The following is a 24,314-nucleotide window of genomic DNA, read 5'->3' on the forward strand; positions in this document are numbered from 1 at the left end:
ACTTTGTGACTGAGAAGTTTAATTAGTCCAACATTTTAAGTTTCCTCCAGTCTGTCCTTTTTATGTATTTGTTTTTTGAAAGGCGATAATATCTGTTTATTTTACAAAACCAGAACCAAACAACTCAATACTATAACTGTAGGTCTCTTGAGCACATGCTGTTTGCTTCCCATTTTGTAACATTAACATGGATTACATTACTAACTAGAGTCAACGCTTTGAAAATCTGACCTAATATTCCATTTACAATAGCAATGCTTCAAATTTATCAAAACACCAAGTTTTTGTTCATCTAGCTAGCAAATTTTGTTTTAGCTGAATTAAATCCACTGAGCCAAATGTGGTCAATAAAATAATATATCTTCAAAATAATGAGTCAGTATAGACCACAAAAGGTACCCTAGCTAGTTATACAATATATACAGGCAGTATACTAAATCACTGTCCATTACATACTGTGTATTTGCTCTAGCTCTGTCCATTATATACTGTGTATTTGCTCTAGCACTGAGCTATCTGCTGCTCAACCACCCCGCTGAGAGATGAGAGTTTACTTGAAAACAGATGTGGGATCATTTTCCGAGAATGCAGTTAATATTGTTGGCAGATTACGGTGAATGCTATAAATCAATAAGGACACATAAAATAATAATAATAATAATAATAATAATAATAATAATAATAATAATAATAATAATAATAATAATAATAATTTATTGAATGTGGCACCCATTTTTAATTGAGATGTAAGAGCAATCAAAGTATATATAAAGACACACGAAATCTTCAAACTTCAGCAACTCTGCTGTATCCAGGATAGTGCACATTTCAACAAGAAGAAATAAAAAAAATAAAACACTGGCATAGTTGTTTGTTGGGTCACACAGCTAGCAAAACAGGGTTTGTCCCAGCCAAGCAAATGTTGATATTGATAAATGGTGATACCAACAGAAACAAAAGTCAACAGCAACCAGTTTGTAAAAGTTAGGCTTCAATATATAACATATGAGCTGTTTCTTTCAGTGCTAGTTTTCTATTTAGAGAGCCTCTTCGCCACATCCATGTATGCCATCTCAATCTCTTTGTCTGCAGGACACGTGTTGGTGAACTCATCCCTGGCGTAGGCATTCTGTAGGTATCGCCACACTCCTGTCATGTCCGGCGGGATTTCATAGTTGCGATAAGTTTTCGCTACAATCTAAGACAATACAAACACAAAGGCAATACACAGTCAACTCTTGTTAATGCGAATTTCAAGGGACAAGCAAAACAAATTGTCTTATCAGTAATTTTTATTACAAGTTGCTGTCTAAGCCAAATGCACTTTTGTATTGAACACTAAAATCAAATTTCAGTTACAGTACAATGAACAGTATTATACATTTAAAAATAACGATCATTTTATTGAAAATATGGTTGCAAGCAAACTTTTAAAAAGTATAGGTTACAACTTCATATCTGCACGCCCGATTTTAATTCTGGGCATTTTAAACCACAAAAGCATGATGCACTCAGCATCAGAATGGTTGTCAAGAATGTTGAAATCTGCAGCAACATCTTTCTTTTTCTTGTATGGTGATGCACTGTCCACCACTTTCAGCACCTCCACTTTGTAAGGATAATGCATGTTTTTTGCACTGGTCACTCATTTCTGCGAATGACAATGGCACTGATGCATGTGCACTGTGGCAACTCGAAATGCATCATAGGATCAGTAGTCTCAAAACAGCACTAAAGTACAGAACAGAGGCACTAATCACAATGCAAGTTAATACATTTCCCAATAGCCTTTACACTCAGCTGTTTTAATGAGGGCAATTAGTTTAATTAAGATTTACTGTCCTCTTCTTAGTCATCAGTGAAGAAGCAGATAGTTCACCACCATGACATACTCGGTATGATACGACAATGGGACTCGCAGTGCTCGTGTGTGCTGTTTCTTTTTCTCCACTCCTTACCTTCACTATATGAAGCTTTGGCAGGAGATTGCAGTCCGCGAGTGTCAGCTCGTCTCCATCCAGGAACTTGCGATTTGACACGTTCACCTCTTCAGCACTGTCTGTGTCGATCTCCTCAGGGAGCGCAGTGTTCAGGTAACTGTCCAGCTTCCTCAGTGCCTTGGACAGGGCCTTCTCCAGAGCTGAAAAAAAGCTTTCTGTGAGTTCACTGCCACGAATTTGCCATCTACCTTGCAAATACCCATTTAGAAAGCAAGGTGATATTATGTTACACATTACTTTTACCACATTACGTTCAATTGTATTGCAGACATGTTGAATTTATAACACTGATTATTGCTTGCAATAACTTTACCTTGAAATCCAGCAGGAAAGTTTAAATAGTGCTCTCTCTGATTATTGAAAAATCACCACTTCACTGCAGGTAAGTGAATTTCCACTAGGTGGCAGCAAAGTAAAACAAACAGTTGACCATACAAGAAAATGCATCCTATTCTATGTAAATATAATTTTGCAAAGTACCATTAGAGTAATCACTGGTAAGAAAAAAAGTTGACAAAAAGCAGACAATGATAATCGCAGGCAATTTACACTGCTGGTAACTGAACTAAATATAGTAAGTTGTGATTCTCACAAGCTCATCCATTTATAATGTTTATAATGCCTGTAAATTGAAATTTACATTGTATTACATTTTTTCGCCTTTGCATTTTGAATTCAGTGTACTTGTTTGATTGCTGTCAACACTCTATACTTCTTGCCACTCAATATGAACATTTGCATTTCACAGGACGATCCATATGGGGTGCTGTAGAAGACATTCTGTTCCACCCCTGACTGATGAAGTGTGAATGGTATAAGTGGGTGTCTGCTAATTATCCACAAATGGGACCTTAGCTTGCAGAGGTGCGAATGGCTAGTCAGTCATGTAGGCATGAATAGAAAAGAGAAGAAAAAAAATAAGTACAAATAAATAAAGACGTGAGAAATAAATACAAACTGTCCTATCTAAGATCCCCTTTGGTAGTCATCATTAGATATTTAAGAACGTGCCTGTTAATAATAGTTTTAAAACATTAATCACTCTCTTGATGAAGGAGAATTTTTGTACTGTTTAATAAAATATTACATTGTATCATAAAATATTATAAATCTGCAAACTCACCTTCATTGGCCTCTGGTTTTGTGTTCTTTATAAATGCTGAGAACTTTGCAAAAATGTCATTTCCTGCAGTGTTGGACTCTCGCTGTTTAGCAGCAAGCTTGGGGTACCTGGTGAGAAAACCACAGAATAAGACATTGGTCCATGTCACAAAAGAGCCAACCAGGACTGAATAGCAGGACATGCTCAGGAGACCCTCTCTGAGCTCTGAAGGGACAATGTACCTGACTGTCACCAGTGCAAAATACTGATTCGAATAACAACACTATATTACAACACTCTTCATACTTTGCATTTGGTAGTTTTCTTTTTTTAATGCACATAAATCAGTAAGCTTCTATTAAGTGCGATGTGAGAAGTGTCCCGTTCATCAACAAACAGCACGACTCACACGTCATAAGATTTCTGCAAATGTTTTTTCATGTTAAGACTTTTAACAGAACTGTATTTATTTTTATTTTTTTAATAAACAAGATATGTTCCAAAGACATATCCTTCAATAGTTTCGCCATGCAGGTGTTAGCTATACAAAGGAGTAGGGCAGTGTCCTACATTCACATTATCTAACTTCTATGGAATTTCTGTGGATATAGACTTCATTACATCAACCAATCAGAAAACAGAACTCATACAACAGTAGGCCGCTGTGACCTATATTGCAACTGGACCAAATGTGGTGAAGCACTGTCCTGTAAATGTGTTGTTGCCGTAATTTTGTTGTATACTGCACCCAGGACACTTTTCACTCAAACTGAAAAGTGCTTCAGTTGCCCAAGCAGTAAAGGCAGTGCTTGAACCTACTTTGGCGGTGCAAGGACTTCCTCCAGAAACTCCTCGATTTTGTTGATGTCAGTCTTGACCTCGCCATTAAAGGTCAGGAAAGGTGGATGAGTGCCTGGGGCCAGATTATGCAGGTCTGCGGGTTTTCTAAAAGAAACAAGCAGATTCAGTATTCTAACAATGTTGTGCATACATGGCATAGCAATTTTTTTTGTTAAAGTTTTTCATCTTATTTTTTTACTTTTGAGTAGGGGTGTGCCGATACTAATATTTTCCGATTAATTCCCTATAAAAAAAGTTTAAGTTGTTTGGCATTTACTAAATAGACTAAAACACGTTAATCACTCAACACACAAAAAAAAGACCCCTCAGTTGCCCTTGTCTGCACAGTTATTGAGTAAAGATCTGACAGTGTGATTTAATACAGAACCTGTCATGATCAAACTAGCTAAACGCACTCATTTGTCACATGTGATTATTTGTCTCACCTTTCTTTTATCCTTTTGATAAGAAATCACTTTGATTTCACGTTGCTTGTTTCTTTAGAAATGCTGCATGACTGCAGTGAATTGTAGTCCTATATGTAATCTTTGAATAAACTAGACAAATACATTTCACAGTTTGCACATGGGTAGCTCTTAAGTTCAGTCTAAGAAAAGGTCATCTTTCGTGACGTTTTTGCAGTGTGAGTTTAAATAAATGTGACGGCATTGACTGGTACTCAACTGTAAACGTCAGGTGAAGGCAGCTTTTCAGTTCTGAAATCAGCACATTAATTAATAGGTTTGTTTGGTTTAATTTAATACCTAACAACAAAAAAAAAATCACACATTTACCCTAAAATGGTCACCCCTGCTTCCAAGGTCTGTTTATATGAGGGTTGTGCTGTTCATAAAAGGAAGACACGAGGATTTAATTTGCCTGATGCAGATATTTACCTTTTTAAATCAACAGTGGTGACATTGAAGACAACCCCTTTGAGCCAGAGGATCATGAAGAGACGTTGAGAGAAAGGACAGTTCCCAATGCTTTCTCCATCACTGCCAGCCTGAAATACACAACCGACTATCTAGTCAGTTGAGCACAGCAGCTTTATACCAGCCGTCTGCATGCATTTCATTTGATAACTGTTTCAAATTTTTCACATGGTTCACTGATCAATATATTTATCACTGAACTTGACTCGAGGGAAATACTTTTTATTTTTATTTTGCTTTTGTTACTAATGCTATCCCTTTGTTCCATGGTTCTGTAATATTTCATTTTCTAATACATATTTCTTTGCATTTCGAGTGTAACTTAAAAGAGAACAAAATAAAGATTTAATTGATAAACATTATACTCTACTTACCAATTATCCACAGAAAACACAATTCCCAGAGCCTTGCAAAGCATTTTGGTAACAGAAGCCACTACAGGTATGGCAAACACATTTTTTTTAACAGTGGATACATTACTTAATGTTTGTTTGAACTTCTAATCACATAATTACAGCTGCTACAAAGACAGGCAGCTAAAAAAATATTATTGAACAGGATGGCTGGTAAAAACAAAATGTCATGTTACATTTAAACAGTCATTTATTCCATTTTGTTACAAGGTTAAAAGAGCAAGTGAATTTACAAAAAATACTTCAAAAAGGGACTCTCGCTTTGAAATAATGAAGCCAGACATTCCTGCTGCATTTGGTTTTGTGTTACATTATCCATTATGTACAGCACAATACTGTCGTTCACTCTTTGTGAGCAAGCATGCAGTCCCCTGGTGTTAACAGAAGTCTTTAAGTCTTTACCATTTCACTGTAAAGTATTTTCCCAATGATAATTAGCCACTCCATGCACTTGTACTGCGAACAATAAAGCTCATATCAGTGTGTAATGAACGAAGAGCAAACCCTGAGGCACATAGAAACAACACTGCCTTTCTCTAGGTGTGGTCCCAATGAAATCTAGGTGGTCACTGAAAATAGCATCTTAGGTCTTTTAACACTGAGCTGTATTCATTGGCAGCGATGGACATTTCTGAAATATATGTTTTTTGCAGATGTGCATTTCTTTCAGATTAAGTCAAAAAGTTGTGCTATTTGGGTTGTAACACGATCCAGTGCACCATGACCTACACCTACAGGACATAGAGCAGCATCTCCAAACAAATGTCCATTTATACTTGAATGGAAAATCGTCAGCTGATACCATGCTTGGAGCTAAACTGAGGATGTTGATCATTTGTTACCAGCCCTTGGCGTTGGGCATAGTAACACTTTTAATAATGTGTTGCAATGTGCTAAATGCCCAGCAGGTGGCGTTGATTTATATTAAGTGCGTACATGGATGTAATAAATGCAGCTGTTATATAGGTAGTTACGTGGGTTCAATTTTACATGTAACTTTCACTGTCAGACTGGAAGCCAGAATCCTCTTTGTTTTTTTCTTTTTTTTAAATAAAATTTGACTGCTAATCAAAAACATCTGAAATCTCATGTTGTATTTGGGTAAGAATACAAGCCAAAGTTAGCATAATGTCTAGTTTTCATTTTCTAAACAGTACAGTACTACTGTACAAAACCGAAAGGTGTTGAAGACATTTGAGGTGCCATTTTGTGTTAGCTTCAAACAATTCTCCTGAAGAAGTTAAAAGCACACACATTTACGCCTTTTTTTCCAAACATTTCTGCCACATTAAACAGTTGTTTTATGTCTCTGAAGTTTTTCCTAATCTGCAGCAGATATCTCTACAATACATGCAAAGTATACAGTACAAGGGAATGAATCTCAGCCAAATTTCCATATCTTTGTACAAGGTATCAGGTTTTCAAATAATAACATGAGACAGGCACAGAAAGCTAACACTGAAACTGGAAACTTGGAACAGGCTGAATTATACATGAAAATTCCATTACCTGCTTCATCAGGCCTTCTAACTCAGGTGCAAACTCAGCAATCGCAGAGGAGCTCTGAATCATATTATTTTTAAATTCCATGAACCAATAACATGAGGTGCTAAAACCTGTGACAAACCCATCTATTGTATATTTTACACATCATTAAACTGCTGAGAAAAAAAGTGGAACTACTTATTATACTAGTTAATTCATTCTTATAGCAACACCAATAACAAAATGATCAAGCTAATCTGCTTGCATAATAGTACCAAATACAATGGTCTGATACAATAGACTGGGCATGAAGAAAAAATGATCATTTATATCCGCTTGATATTCAATCTGTTTTGTTTGAAGCCTGCTATTTATCCAGTGAATAAAGAAAAAGCACAGTTGTAACACAATACAGCCGCATGATAAATAGTCAATCAAGGGCTAAAAAATAACTGGCAACAAAAGCAGTCATGTGTCAGTGGCTCCAATCTGACAGGCGCGTGTGCGAGCTCATGAAACTAGAAGAAGAACTCAGTCAATTACCAACAGTCAGCTTTGCTGAACTGGTACATTACATTTTAAGCATGGTTAGATCTGTTTTCCTCTTTCATGGCAAGATTCCGGGCTGCGTTGAAACAAACGGATATACAATATCCTATGTATTTGTAGATATACAGAAATCATTTCTATCATTTCTAATTGTTCTATTAAAAGGTATAAATTAGAGATGCAGCTTTATAATAAAACAACACATTATTACATAACATGTATAAAATGAAAAATAACATGCAAAAACTTATTTCATACTTTGAAAACCAACATCTGATGTTAATTATAGAATAAATACATACATACATACATACTCAGAAATGCATTGCAAATTTGTGATTAAAAAAAGCAACAAAAAATGGTTAAAACTAAAGCGTATAGCATCTCAAAATGGCAGTGATGCAACTAAATGAAAAAGAAGAAACTACCAGAAAAACAGCAGAAATGCTGAAATGCACTGTGTGGGCTATTACTGACAAACACAGGAGAACAGAAACTACTGCAAATATCTCCAGGTGTGGAATAACAAGAAAGATTTAAAGACAGACAGGCATGGCGTGCAAGGCATTTCGCTGCTTGTATCTCTGCCATTGCTTTCACATGGTGTTGAACAGAACAGCATGGGACGATACCACTAGTCTCGCGGTGACGTGAGCGGTACCGCTCAAATCCAATCCAGAGCAATTTTTCTGCCTGCCGCTCGGTACCGTTGGCGGATTAACCAATCACAGCCAAGTGGTGACAACACGTGCTTGCCAGGAAAAATCATGCATGAAACTGTTGTCTACGGAGGTGTCCAAGCACCCTGAAGTGTTTGATCCCTCCTACATTTCATAAAAGGACAGACAAGTTAGTATTTTATACATTACCCCTGATAAGCATCTGTGGCAATGTGCCCCACCACTGTGTGAATTTTTTGTTTATCTGTTGTATGTGTTGGTGTATGTATATGTGTACGGGATATAATGTTGGGTTATGTAGCACGAGTGTTTTAAAACGTGTATTTGTATTTAGGCATGGGGAAATGCACAATCACTCCACGTGCAGATTGAAGTGGGTATTAGGATGGAAGCATGGGGAGCACAATTAGTTCACAAGCAGACGTACCGAGATTCCAACTGGACGATTGATTAGCAATCGAGTCTCTGTACAGCTGCATAAAAAGAGTCAGTTTCATTCGCTCAAAGTTGTGTGTTCAATGGCGTAAGAACGGGAGAGAGAGAGGACAATAATAATAATAATAATAATAATAATAATAATAATGACAATTGCTACGCATGTTGGGAGTGGAACCAGAATGATACTTTGTTGTTTCGTTCAGTCTTTGTTTGTTACTGTCTGTTCATTTGTCTATTTTTGGATACTGTGCTGTTTTATTTTATAAAATGTTTTTGTCTTGTTAAACCTTTTTATTTTGCAATAAACCGCCCCTTTGGTTTTGCATCCGCTAAATCCTTGTTTTACTCCCGGAAATGGGAATAGTAAATCGGACAGGGACAGAACTGAACACGCTAATCACAGTAAAAGCTTCGAAAATGAGGCCCTAAGAAATAAAAAAAAACTGTAAAAGCAAGTAGATTCCTTTCACCCCAACAAGAAGAGACAAAAGGAGTGTTGAGGTGTCTGTGCTGCCTTACAACACAGACAGGGGGTTTAAAATAACTGCACAGCTTTTAAAGTAATACTGTGTTGCAGGAGTGCTCCAGTGCTACAGACCATTGAGTTTCTCTGGCTTGTTCTGTTGATCAGCTTAGACGGCACAAGAAATAATAATAATAATAATAATAATAATAATAATAATAATAATAATAATAATAATAATAATAATAATAATAATAATAATAATACTCAAAATTTCTAAATAATACCCTAAATAGATTGTCAAAGAAACTGAAGCAACAGTCAAATCTATTTGCATTTGGATTTGGAAAATCCACTTCTGGCCAACTGCATTAGTTCTTTCCTGTCATTTTATGTATACAGTTCCCTGGCATTCTATGTATATACGTCACTCACTGGCAATTGTATGCACACAGAAAATAGTTCCCCGGCAGTTGTATATAGTTCCCTGGAATCTTATGCAGTCAGTTCTCTGGCACGTTGATTGTATATAGTTCCCCTCCCACAAGTTAAAGATGATAATAATAATAATAAAAAAAAAAAAAAAACATCAATACATGAAAACAAAGCATGCAAAAGCAATGTGTGTGCAACATATACATGTCTCCTCATGTCCCTGTGTGAAAATGTTGGCCTCAATAAAAGTTCAAATGGCCACAACCGGAGTTATTTCAAGTTTACCGGTGGTGATGTTCACTACAACAGTGTGAACACACACCTCACATAAAAGTTTCACATTGTGTATATATATATATATATATATATATATATATATATATATATATATATATATATATATATATATATATATATATATATATATATATATACACACACATCAGTGCTAAAAGATTGTTTTTCAATTTCCTTCAAAGTAGGGGTGCCTTCTTTCAAAAACAATACCTTTCAGCAGTGAAACCGTAGCAAGGAAAAAAGACGACAACTCCCATCAACAAAATCCAGATCCGTAGCAGATATTTCATAAAACAAACTTTATTCTTACATTATCGTATTCAAATAGTGTTTGCTAACACATTTCGACAAAAGCATGTATTCATCAGAGCAAATGTTAAAAAGGTGCATCTCGGGCATTTTATACATAGCGCACCTGACAGCAATGGTTAATGGAGTTTTAGAAAGTCTACTCAAATAAGTTTTCAATGATCAAAAATTAAAGTATCTAGTACAACAGAATTACATCATTATTATTTTACATCTTAGTAGTTGTATAATTATATCACATGTACATTCAATATATTAGATTCCCAAATCATTAATTGATCTTCAGACCCTTATTTTCCCAATCCAGTGTTTTGAAAATGTATTCTAGAGTGGCCGTGAAGAGATTTGGGGAAATTGTATCTCCAGACGAGCTCCTTTTTCAATCTTGATTTTGTCGCTGTTTTTATGGAATCTTGCTGTGGATGTTGCATTCTTGTATATGGTGCTGATCAAGTCACGATGTTTTCGCAATTCCTTGTTTTCTCAGAGAGCTTAATACAGATCTTGTGTAAACAAAGTATTTTTCATAGTTCATGAATCCCAAGCAAAGTGGTAGTTCGTACTCGTTGCTGGTTTGAAACACTTACCGTACAACTTGAAGATGATCCATTGTGCTAAATCCAATCCTGAATCCTGCTTGTTCATTTGATTGTGCCGAATCAGATTGATCTTGAAGTCTATTGGTGAGTATCTTGGCAAAAAGAGATTATAGGGAGTGAGCTAATAGGTGTGCAGTTCTTGAGCTCTTCTTTATCTCCTCTCTCATGTAAAGTATCACTGATGTGCTCCAGTCATTGGCACTTTCTTCTGCTTAATACAATCTGTAAAAACACGCCACAGTATTTTTCTCACTTCTTGACCATCTTCTTTCACAATGTCAGTCGTTATGCCATCTTCTCTGGGTGCCTTTCCTGTCTTCATGTGTTTGACAGCATGTTTCACTTCTTCTGGTAGAACGTCTGGAAGTTCTTCTTCAGGTTGCATTTTTTCCATCCTGTCTTTGTCATCTGCTATGTTGTTGCTCTTTTCATCTTGATATCATTTTCTGTAAAAGTCTTTGACTCACTTCAAAATCAATTTGCTGTTCTTGGTGACAGTCCCGTCCTCTTGTTTTTCCTGACGATTAGTCCTTGTTTTTTCTACCAACTTTGAATGACCGTATATCTTCAGTAAAGAGCTTTCTTACTGTCTTGCAGAGCTCAACGTATTCAATCTTTGACTGCAGAGCTGCTGTTTGTTTCATTTCCCTTCTTTTCTTCATGAGGTCTTTTGTCTCTTGCGTGATCTTCTGGTAGCATTTTGTACTCTGTGTTCCAGCGATATTTTTTGCTGTTTCTGCAATTACTTCCGTCACTTCCTGTGGCAAGGTGCCCGCCCTTTTATTATTTATGTCCAATTATTATTATTATTATTATTATTATTATTATTATTATTATTATTATTATTTGTTTTTGTGTGCGTGTGCGGATGGACAAAAGCCATCTGACATTATTGTTTATTGTTTGAGACTGGCGAAAAGCCGCTCTCATAAAGTGTAGCTGCTGGTGGGATATGGGGTTAAATCCCCATCCCAGTAAAGCCTGTGGGAATGTGGCTGGAGTCTTAATAAGGTCATTGTTTAATGGGTAATTAAGGCTTCAGCCACAGTATAAAAGACCCACTCTGGGCTCAGAGTAGGGAGTTGTATGGAGAGTGAAGGATAGTAAGAGCGAATTCTACCAAGCCAGCGAACAAGATACTAGTAATTATAAAAATAATAATTTGTTAGTGTTTATTTTTACTTTGGCCAGTGAGTCCTTTATTTTGTGTTTTTTGTTTAAACTGTTTGTTTAATTTTGTTTAATAAAAAGCTGAGCGCTCTTGCGTTCAGTCTTAGCCTGTATATTCATTGCTATGGTTTCATTTACTGGTCTGATATCACCACCCACACGCACCACTCTAACCATCCATGACACTTCCTCATAGATTTTGATTACCTTGATTGCTTCATATTTGTTCAGATCTTGAAGAGCACAGAATCCATTCTTCAGTTCCAGCTAAAACACAGTGCTTTGCTTTGGGAGCATTTCTACATTGACTGTGTTGGAATTTATCATCATGAGTTTCGCTCTGCCAGTGCTGTGTATTTTGCTTACAAGTTTGTGGTCACTTCCTGTGTTAAAATTGTTTAGTACTGAGACATCTTCTATGGTGCGCTTCTTTTTGGTGAGTATGTAGTCAATTTCATTCTTCACTCCACTGGGTCCTCTCCATGTCCATTTCCTGATGGCTTTCTTCTCGGTAGAAGAGAAAATGTTCACTCTTGAGTTCCAGTAGTCCTTCTTTTCGCCATACTTTGCTGAAAGAATCTGCAGCGATACGTGGCCAGGGTCAGTGTTCTATGGCAGGCTAAAATCGTAACTAGGTGATTCTTAGCACCCTCTGCCTTCATGCCTAACCGGTCACTGCTTTGGTCGGCGGCAATCCAGCCTCCGGAGAATGAGGGCCATAATTTTGTATTAGGGGGGTTGATCATAACTTGCCACGAGGGCCAGGCAGGTTGGTAAATGCCCCTTCCACTTTGGCTGAGTATTGCCCTGTTCACACTAGCATTTCTATACAAGTATCGTTGCGGGACCGTACCAAAACACTACCGAAACATCTGTCCAGACTGGAGTTCTTATCGGTGTCGTTACTGATATAACTGTATTGGTAAGAAACTCATAAAAGAACAGATTTCATACAAGTACTGTTTCGATATGACTCGGAATAGCTTAAGTGTGTACAGGTAAACCGACAAGGTATCAATACAGTTAATACTCTGAAGCACGCACACGTCTTCACAGGCTGTTGATTGTCCTATACCAAATAACTGTCCTAGTGACCGATATTCAATATTTGGCAAAAGTCGCCATAATGCCCCAAGATTCTTTTAGAAATAGGGATAGGTTTTTGCAACCTTGTACGTTGTTTCCCAGTAATGGGCTCCAGTTCCCTGCAGAGGTAGTGAAAACTTGCCTTGGACAGTCTTACATTTTCTATCCCGTCTCTGTTACTCAAAAAATTAAGAGGATCAAACCATAAATCAGATTTCCATTGTTTTGTCCAGACTTTGCGTGGTTTCTTAAAATATGCATAACCAAAGCTGTGACGCAAGCCGTTGTCTTCGTAACCTCATGCTTATAAAGACAGCTATTGTTTTCACCTCTTTGTTCAGCTCATCCTTTTGCATTCCACTTGTCTCTTAATAGTGATTGAACACCAAAACAAAACACTGTACATGGACAGGACGAATTTGACTACTGAGAAGAAAATTCTGTACAAAACCGGCAATGCTGCATTATGATTATTTTGTTACAGTGCATATCAGACAGTTATTGCAAAGCGTGCGTGTGCTATTTTTTGTGGAAGGAACACCCACCTGTAATATTAGAAAATGCTGTCAATGCAACAACCTTAGTTAAGCAATAATGACTGAGAGACAACAATGTCAGAGGCGATAACCCTTAAAACGCCTCAAAAACAGTAATGCTAGTATTAGATTCCACTTTTTTTAAGTTGGCAAATCTGTTTCACCTTTCAGGTTACATGGCAATGTGATCCCAGAGATGCACACCAACACTTCAATACTGCTTTTCATAACAACATATCTAACATGCCATTGTATATTTTAATGTTATGCAAAATTACATGTGTCTCTTACCTATCCTGCAGCATCTTATCTTTTCAATTGAGTGAAAATATTCACATTACCGGTAACTTCATTATTATAATTATTTTGAATTTAAACTTAAAACATATCTGAGCATTTACACACATACTTATTAATCAATCTTTTGTGTTCATAGCATTTACTTGGGAACCAAAGATCTGAATCCAAAAGTGAAGTGAATATACTGTAGAATGCAATAGGACACTAAGGAAGCACCTGTGCATGATGTGAAACACAGCATTCTAAGGGTCTGTATTAGATCAGCAGTTCCCTTTCCTCAAGCAGGATAAAGGTGCTTTACAAAAATGCATATTTGCATGTTTTGATGTGTGCTAATTTGAATTACAACTTCAAAGTGCTGTTTGAAATTCAATGTCCTTTGCTCTCCCTGCTAAGATGCCACAGCTTCCTATACTGTACATTTTACTGTAACTTTACTTCAAATGCTGACCTTGGTTTCACAGAAATGTCTTCTTGTGCCTCTGTTGTTAAACTCTGCTCATGGCAATTAATGGTGTATCGTTCTATACAATTACACTGCAGTAGATAAAAAGAGATTCTGTTTATAATAAAAAAAAAAAAAACAGGAGGTAACAGCCTTTTTTCCACTGCAAATGACCCTCACCTTCAGTCTATGCCAATAGCTGACATGGCAGCCACAGAGAAGGACCGCTGTGCAGGGATTATTACCCAATACTTGTACATCCTGCTTCACCCTTCACAATAAAGAACCTGAACTGAAAGTGTCTTACCTGTTTAAATGTGCTGTTTAAAAATAAATATTACAATCCTGTGGTGGACCGCCCATATTTACCTACCTTTTCACTATCGTAACACACGTGCCTGAGACTGACAAAGCCCTGCTCGGAAATATGTTACTAAATGATATTTCTCTTTTTTCAATGCATTTAATTCATGCTTTTGTCTAGTGTGCTCAATAAACACAAAAGCAAACTGATGTATTGGCTGGCAGGGAAGGGTTCAAACCAAACTGTTAATTGTTGTATTCGTCTGAATCATTCTGCCCATTTGGTCCATTATTCAGATGTCAAAAAGTCACATGATCAAATCATAGTTAGAGGGTTAAAGTCAGTTGTAATTGCACATTTTGCCTTAAGTGGATATACAGTAACCATGCAAAAAAAAAAAGTAGCTCTGTCTCTCGAATAGTTCTTGAGATTTGATGGGTTTACAAACTTACATTAGAATCCTTAACGGACAGCACCCAAATCAACATTCAGCTAATACATTTGGGTTATTTATCTGATGCACTATCATATCCTGGATACTGTGGTCCAGACTATTTCATACTTGGGGGGCTCTATCTAAATGCTGATCGACCATCACAGTGCTAGACTAAATCATAAACTGTACTTAGGTATATTTACCTGTAACATAGAGTCTAGGTAGCCTAGCAACAAACCTATTGCAGCTTTGCACACAAAAAGTACCCAGTGTAATTGCCTTCTACAATTTAGCCACATCCAATTTAAAGAAGCCAGTAACTGGCAGTGATTGATTTAAGGAGGGCTTTCTAATACAAATCTGGCTGCTTTGTTCATTAGTCAATCCAATTTTTAAAAAATTGCTCAGCGGAGACATGTAATCAAACACCATAATCAAATAAGTGAAAAATACAGTTCTTAAAAACACGATTTCTACTTTGGAGAGTAACGTTTTGTCTCTGATGAAAAAGAAAAAAATGTTTTCGAACTATTTTCTTTGAGCTAGCTGAAACATGCAAATCGAACTTGAAGCAGCTCTCCGGTCAGTGATTGAAGGGTTAACTCTTGTTTCAAGCCTTTAAATGTAAGTCCAAAAACATGAACTTATAATAATAATAATAATAATAATAATAATAATAATAATAGTAATAATAATTACATGATCTATTTAAATTTGGGAAAATTGAATGGAAAGAAAAATATAGCTATTATAACAATGAAATCTAAACCACCCTCCCTTTAAATGATTTTGGTTTTGCATATTTGCATGAAATGCAAAGCAACATAATAAATAAACAAAGCAATATAGCCAACACTTTATACTTTAAAGAGGAAAATGCAAAGGTCAAGTGATTATCATTAGATATAATCTGGACAGATAGTCTCAGTGAAGTACATTTTGCAAAACGGGGATAGGTAGAGGAAGCAAAGATTTATAATCAGAGGGGGGATTATGGACCAAGGAGGGGCATTTGCCCCCTCACTTTTTACAACATCATTGTATAGAAGGGGCAAAGCTGCAGTAGCAATTTAACTACTCATTTCTGTATTATTAATACTATCTTTTAAACTGAGCTTCTGTGTGATACAAATCTGTACTTTAGATTCATATTTTATGAAACACACTAGATTCACTATTGACTATGACAGTTGCATGATGAAACAGTGACACCAGTCTCCCAAAGAAGTGATGTATGGTCAAATTATTGTTCCAGTATATCATTATAACTATTAGAACTATTCCACATGAATGATACATTCACGTGGAATAGTTCTAATAGTTACATTGAGTATGTTACAGACTGGAGTAAAGACTCTGAAAAGATGGCACATACTGTATGAGACCAAAAAAAAAAAAAAAAAAGCTATTTATAAACTGTATATTGGATTTCAATACTAAATTTAGCCAATCAGAGCTTTGTGACTCATGAGGGTTAAGCAATTGGAATATGTATGTTTCTAGGGCAGCTTCCTCAACTGTGCCCACCTGCAGTATATTATATTAAATCACTGGTAAACAACATGCATGAAGAGATGGTTGTGGTAATGGGTGTTTTTTTTATTTTTTGGTAACTGATCAGGGGATACAGATAGGTTTACTATGAATACTGCACATTTATATCATTATTTTACTGTGGTGAAAGCTTAGAGTCAGAAATTGAATGAAAAAACAAAACATCTACCACTAATGACATACAACGCATGTATACCTTAATGTGTGAAAATTACAATAACAGCCCTGAAACCCATCAGGAAATGGACATGGAGATGACCCAACGGAGTAAAGAATGAAGCTGACTGCATACTCATCAACAAGAAGCACACAGTACAAGATGTCTCAGAACTGAACAATTATAACACAGGAAGTGACCACAGACTTGTAAGATGCAAAATACACCTAAACACAGCAATGGAGAGAGCGAAACCTGTGATGACGAAATCCAACACAATCAAAGTGCCAAACAACTAGAACAACTCATCTGTGATACTTTTACATTAGAAAGGAGATAAAGAAGACCTCAAGAACTACAGACCTATTAGCTTACTTCCTATAATCTAAAAAATGTTTACCAAGATACTCACCAACAGACTTCAAGATAAATTTGATTCGGCACAATCAAATGAGGAAGCAGGATTGAGGAGAGGATTTAGCACAATGGATCATCTTCAAGTTGTACGGCAAGTGATTCAAACCAGCAACGAGTACGAACTACCACTTTGCTTGGGATTCAGCGACTATGAAAAAGTCTTTGACTCTGGTTACACAAGATCTGTATTAAGCTCTCTAAAAAGACAAGGAATTGAGAAAATGTACAGAGACTTGATCAGAACCATATACAAGAATGCAACATCCACACTAAGAGTCCATAAAAACAGAGACAAAACCACGATTAAAAAGGAGATACAATTGCCCTAAAGCTCTTCACGGCCAGCCTACCTTTCAAAACACTGGATTGGGAAAATAAGAGGTTGAAGATCAATGGAGCCTACTTGAATCACCTACGAGTTGCTGACGACATTTTCATATTTACAACGTGCCTAGAAGAATTACAAACAAGAATACAAGAACTACACAAGGCTAGCATCAAAGCAGGCTTAAAAATGAAGCCATGTTCAATAAATATACCACCACAGGCAACTGGGATCAAGCTTGAAGAAGTCAATAACTATGTATACTTAGGACAGTTAGTTTCGGCAATGGAGAACCAAATGTGCGAAATCAACAGAAGAGCAAAAATGGGCTGGAGTGCCTTTGGAAGATTAAGCATGGTTCTAAAAGGGAAACTATTCTTATGCCACAAGAGGAAGGTCATTGACCAATGCATGCTGCCAGTGCTAACTTACGGATGCGAAACCTGGATCCTCAATGCAAAAATGACTCAAAAATTATAAATGACTCAATGGAGTATGGAAAGATGGGAATAACAAGAACAGACAGGAAAATGAAAGAATGGATAACAGTGCAATCGCAAGTATGCAGTGTTATTATAAGAGTGAAAAAACTGAAATGGCAGTGGACGGGACATGTAGCAAGAAGAACAGACCATCGGTGGACCAAGGAGATACTAGACTGGATCCCAAGATACATAAAGCAACCAAGAAGAAGACCTCCAGGAAGATGGCAAGATCAAATTAAGAAACACGCTGGAGAAGCATGGATGAGGGACGCAGCAGACAGGTTTATGTGGAAGAATCTTGGGGAGGCCTTCATCCAGCAGTGGATTGAAAAAGGCTGAAGATGATGATGATATACATTAAATGAAGGTTATTAGCAAACCTGATAAAGACAACTTTTCCCAGGAACCAATCCTGTCCTATAGACCTTAATGTTAATGGAATTCTGATATTAGCAACTGAACACCGCTTATTGACAACTTTATTACTAGTTGCCAGTGCAGGTTCAAAACCCAAACCAAAGTGAAGGAACAGATTGCGCCTCTCTGTCCCCTTTTATGCCGTCACACATGACTCCTTGGTAAACAAGTGCAGCCGTCCCTCCAATCTGCGGCTGCCACGTCATTTCCCTTCCGGGTCAATGCGTTAATATCGTTGTTCCATATAAATACACTTGAAAACGGGGGCTTTTTGCTTACTTGCAACTTTCTGTTAGTGAGAACTTATTGCTGGGAACTGAGAGGTTGTAAATAAGCAGCATCTGATATATATACACACACACACACACACACACACTCTGTTGCCAGAATGACTCCCTATAGGGTTGCAGCACTTTGTGATCAGGTGTTGCTCTTCCCTGGCACCGGTGAAAAGGCACTGTTATATTTTTGGACCAAACGTCAGCTGATCACAGTGACATTTACTGTTCTGAAAGAATGCTGCCAAGTTAATTCAAGCTGTTTAACTCTGCTCTGCGGACGGTCATCACTCAGCCACCCAAACCCCATGTCAACAGAACGAGCATCTGTGTATTACCGATACTGACGGCCATAATATTATCAGCAAGGACGGCAACTGAAGGGTTAAAGATCTAGTTTGACAGATGCCTCATAAGTATAATGAACAGTTTCAGCATGTTAAGGGATCTCTGAAAATAGACCCCGCTGACCATAAGTCAGTGTCAATTGTTAACATTTGTACTCACAATTAAAAAACCCTGTCTGTATAATTAATATTTATTCATTACAATAAGCCTGAGGTGACCCTCAGACTCTGAATTGTTCCCCTCTTAGTTTCTAAGAATTTAGAAATGCTGAATGTTCCTTTGCAGTGAGAAATCAACCTAGCATATACTTTGTATTTAAATGTTGGAGGAGAAGGCTGCTCCGTTTGTTTTGTCAGAAATGTCCTAAACATAAAAGTAAAAACAAGAAAAACAAAATGAAAAAAGCTAAACATTCGTAAGGGGGGTGAAAAGTGTACGGGAACTAATAATGGTATGAAAATAAAGTTCTAAAAGAAATTATACAACAGCTCTCAAAACCATATCTAGACTATTTGAAAAAAGTAAAAACTTACAGTAGCAGAAACTTTAAACAGGTAATCAAAACTAGTTTAGAAGATTAAGTATATTAGAACTGCTCTTTGTTTCTAGTGTCTCACTGTCCTGTATAATAACATCTTCATCATTGCTGGCTGACAGTATGGAAACAACAAGACATTAAAGGGCTGAAGCCTAAGGAAATGCTTTCACAAACTCACTCTTTACTGTCTTGCACTACTGCAACCCTGTGTCCATCTAAAAAAAGGCAATACAAACTTTAAAAGACACCATTAAATCTGTCACTGTACTCTACATAACATCACACACTAAATAAAGCCACCTGTTTTGCATCCCTTCCTCCTTCTTTTTAACAGGAAAATAATTATAATGCACACGTTATGTACAACTTTTATCACTGGAGACATTTGATCCAATGTAATTTTTCTATTCCACATCTCTAGTACTGATTTTTTTTAGCCTGTATACAGAGATACCCAAGCGTGAACACCTTTCACAGCGTGACAGTAAACACAGAAGTGGCCATTGGGCCTAAAGGGGTCACACACCATCCTCAGTCTGTTTCAATGTTTGCCTTTTACTAATACTTATAAATCTGGACTACACTTGAAAAAGACTGAGAGTTTAAAGCTGCTGTGTCCGTATGATGTTTTTAGTTATGTTTTGAAACATATTCACAAGGCTATGGAAATCAGTGTTGAAAGTATCAGCTCTAGTTTTGTTTCCTGATACTTTTTATCAGATAGTAAATACATAAAAAAAAAAAAAAAGTTTACAATCCAGCCACTGCATTCAGGAGTAAAATGTCACTGATGTTGACTAACCTGGAGTGGGAGGCAATAACTAACAGATGTTACTGATAGCAAAAACACAAGGATTTCTACCAGCTAATGTATGTAGACACGTTGGACAAGCAGAGCAGATGGTGTTTGTGGCAGTTTCTCAGCACTTAAGGAAGGTGACATGGCCAGTGTAGTCTGACAGCTTCAGGCTTCCTCTGTTTTACTGTGTAGTACCAACAGCCTAATTGACAGATGTGTTATAGAGTCCAAACATTTAACAATGCTGCCTCAAGCCAGGTTCTGTCAGCTACTACAACACCTAAGCTAAACACAACAAGCAATCCTTGAATAAACATTATTCCTGCTAATGAAACAAAGTTATTAACACAGAGGACAAAACATGTCACTCCAGTCACAAACACAGGTTACCATACGGCATTCAACATAATAGTTTACGTATGAATATAATAGCATGTAGGACCTTTACTCAAGATACTTTAAAGATAAAGGAATGGCTTCAACATTAGAAATATAGGTTGCTGTCAAAAAGTTCACAGAAATGCATCTATGTGGAATTATTAACTGTCACAACAGGTGGTTAAACACTCTCTGTTACATTACCCATCACCTTTTAACTATTAACATTCTCTGATTACTGGCATGTTGTATAAAATTACATTATGAATAGGCTTAGAGCACTCTTAATAGATACAGTACTGTTGTCTGTCAAATGAGTTGATACTGCACCAGCTTCTCACCTTTACAAACAGCTCGATTTCAGGGTCCTTGTCTTCTTCGTTTGAAGGAGTGGGTTCTGTCATTTTTTTATATTCCTTATTTGGCTTCAGTATAAAGTCACATTAAGCATCAATAACATTGTATTCACATCCTGTCTATCAGGACAGCTTTAATTCAAATTCCTGTTGGATAAACTTCTACCTCCCTTTTTTTCTTCTATTGCCTGAGTTAATAGTCCTAAAACAGCAACAAGTGTGTGCCCAGTGTTGTTTTGTTTTACCTTATACCCAGCTGTCAGTACTACCAGAGCACAGTCAGGATGAAGCCAAAAATAGCCAGGAGTAGAGCTAGGAGGAGGGCACACTGATCAGAGGGAGGAGCCAGTGCTGTGAAGCTTCAAAGGAAAATAAAAAAAAAACTTCATTTTTTCTCATTATTAATCCCAAGAGAGAAAATCAAGGTCGGTGTAAATCATTTAGTTAGGAGAAATAAAAGCAATGCTAGCAAAGTGAAACAGACTGTGATTAATTAAATTTTCTGCAATAACCAAAGGCCTGCCAGGATCTGTCATTCTAAGGATCTGGTAATCACTGGTAAAAGGCTGCAGCTCTATCTGTAATTATTATATCTGACAATGTTTCAAACCAGGAAACAGCATCCCTGGCTCTTCTTGGCATTGCAGAACTTTGTTTCAACCAGTTCTTTTAAATTCCTATTTAATTGTCCCTGCAGAATCTTACTAAGATATCTAGAAATGGGAGTTTTTGTGTACAGAAACAAAGCATCCTGACAGCTTAATCTAAGGGGTGTATTTGTCAGATCGATTGGTTTGTAACAGTAAAAAAAATATGGAAATGTTGCACCTGTAATGGAACCTTATTAACAGAATCATAGAATACAGCTTGTATTGACCATGTCTGAAAGTGAGTGGGGAATCACAGATTAACCAATATATGACGTGCATGGATGAACATTTGCCATCTGCCTTTTTGTGTCAGCTCTACTGTAGAAGATCTTTGACTCAAAATGTTCTTGAAGTGCAGATCAGCAAAGGTTAGCACCTGATTTTTTGCTGCTGGTCCAAAAGTCTCTTGCAAGTTTTTTGCCATCTGATTCTCTTCACTTCACTGCATATCATTTGTAGTCCCTTATAGTTTTCTGGAAACTTGATAGAAGGTGGTCCCTTGAGTTTAAATAACTGAAAACTCACTCACAATCACAACATCACAAACTCACAATGAAGAACAGATGAACAGTGATTGAATAGATTGTACTGTATATTCAGATTATTTATGATGACTGGTGTAAGGTGGCAGGGGGAGGGTCAGATTCCTCCTTGCCTAAAAAAACATGTTGTTGCTGTTGAGTAAAGAGCCCGACTGGAAGTCTTAAGGTCTGTGTAAAACCTTTGTTTGGTTTTATACACATTTGTAGTAGTGTTTTGTTGTTGTGTTATATGTCAGGTAAACAGCTTAAACAGCTTCGCTGTCCTGTGTGTTAGTCAGGGACCTGCATACGTTTAACTAGTGCTCAATGAGAGCTAGGTGTTTGTTTGTTTCTGTTTGTTTGATTTATTTTTGAATAAAAGTGCATGAAAGTGCTTTAAAAATCAAAGTTTTATTTCTGGGTCACATTCTTAAAGGGGCACGAACCCGATCTACGGCCAGCCTGTTCACACTGGATATGCAGTGCTTCCTAAAACACAAACTCATCAAATGCAGCAACACTGCATTGCTTGGCATAATCACACAAAAATGACAGTCATGAACTGGTGAGAAAGTAGGTATATTTACCACTGAACTGTTTTCTAGGTATGGAAATGTTTAATGTTGTAAAATTCATATTTACTGCCACACTAATGCTTTTAGACTATAACCCATCTGTACCTACGGTACTTCTTATACCAGGAAATTCTTACAATCACTAACCAAAAATTATGCAATAGAATTTAAGTGGAAAAGACTAACTCCACAAGCATACTGTGATTGAGTTATAACTGTGAAATATGCAGTGTAGATTTTTGGGTTACACACTGCAGGAAACCTCCTTGTAAGTTCTTAGCACTGAGAGCTCACTATTATTGTCAGTGAGAGATTTGACTTCAAAGGACTTGGGTGATGTCCGACATGCCTGTGAGTGCAATCTACATTCAGAGCATCTCAAATACTCTGCTCCTCTGTTCATGACAGACAAGGGGGAGTGTGGCAGAGTGCCCGCCCCTGTGTGCATTTTCTGTTGTATGTTGTGTGTTAACGTTGGTATATAGTCATTGGTACACAGGATATAAACGGGTCTGTGTAACACAAGTGTTTAAAATGTATATTTGTATTTTGTCACGAGGATTGCACAGCACTTCACGTGCAAGTAAAAAGTAATAATATGTGAGCACAGGGAATTGCACTTTATTAATTCACGTGCAGTTGTATCGCGACTCTAATTGAATGATTGTTTAGCAATCGAGTCTCGGTACAGCTGCATAAAAGCTGCATGTTTTCACCCACTCGGGGCTGTGTGTTCAGTGAGTGGAAAACGGGATTGGAGACGGAGGTAAAGAGAATAATAATAATAATCGTTAAGAGAAGCTCACTGTGTTTTGTCTGTATGGTCTGTTTTGTTTGTCTGTTTATTTTGGCTACCAGTGCCGTGTCCTGTGTTTTTTGTTTAATACAACCATTTATTTTCTGTCTGTTCTGTTCACTCATTAAATGCTGAGCAAAACCATTCGCTCAGCTCAACCAAACTCCATCTCTCTTTGTTTATTTTTTGTTTCTGGTCGGATGTCCCCCACTCCGGCTGTCTTTGTGACAGGGAGACTCCACATATCAGCAGGTAACAGTAACTCCTAATCAAAATCTTTAGATTACCTTCATATTATGTGTGCTTATCATGCCCGACAAATCATATTTGGTGCAATAGGTAATATGAATGAACAAATTAAGGCTATACAACAGCTTTAAAGAGTAAGTAGCAGGGTTCTGAGATATATAGGGTTATACGGCTCTACGTGTTGTTACAACTGCTTAAATAACGTACCTGTAATTTTCGTTTTCATTGTCAACATCCTGACAAGTTGTTACATTTATAAATATAAACTCTCTCTCTCTCTCAAAGGTCTTTTCAAGATCTCTGTTTAGTGGACTCGGGTTTGAGATCAATCTCTCTGATCATTGCCTGGAAGACGTACATTTGAATTACCGATCTGAGTTTGAATCATTCTCGAGGCAGCCCCAAATGTGTCAAAAAAAGTGAATGCGGTAATAAATAGGTATATTGCATGCCTATGCTTTTAAATACAATTATCAAACAATGTGATTTATTAATGTAACAATATTGTATGAAGCTGAAGACGATCCAGTATGAAGAGAAATGAAAGCGATTAATACAAAAGGGACGTATTGTATTTCGTATGTTCAATAATAATATGAGGAATAAACTATTATGGCAAGACAAATGACGATAACGAAGGTGGAGCATC

General features: G+C 37.0%; 1 protein-coding gene across 1 annotated transcript; it reads right to left on the reverse strand.

The window, feature by feature from the left end:
• Nucleotides 1–699: 699 nt before the first annotated feature.
• Nucleotides 700–21,145, reverse strand: LOC121315625 (chloride intracellular channel protein 5-like). The gene is made up of 6 exons (XM_041249877.1): nucleotides 20,860–21,145; nucleotides 4,839–4,948; nucleotides 3,922–4,047; nucleotides 3,124–3,230; nucleotides 1,959–2,140; nucleotides 700–1,198 (listed from the first exon to the last, which is right to left on the reverse strand). The coding sequence occupies exons 1-6, from the start codon at nucleotides 20,920–20,922 to the stop codon at nucleotides 1,034–1,036; spliced, it is 753 nt and encodes a 250-aa protein (XP_041105811.1). The 5' UTR covers nucleotides 20,923–21,145; the 3' UTR covers nucleotides 700–1,033.
• Between the last annotated feature and the right edge of the window lie 3,169 nt (nucleotides 21,146–24,314).

This window comes from Polyodon spathula, chromosome 5 (assembly GCF_017654505.1).
Source record: "Polyodon spathula isolate WHYD16114869_AA chromosome 5, ASM1765450v1, whole genome shotgun sequence".
NCBI classification, from domain to species: Eukaryota; Metazoa; Chordata; class Actinopteri; order Acipenseriformes; family Polyodontidae; genus Polyodon; species Polyodon spathula.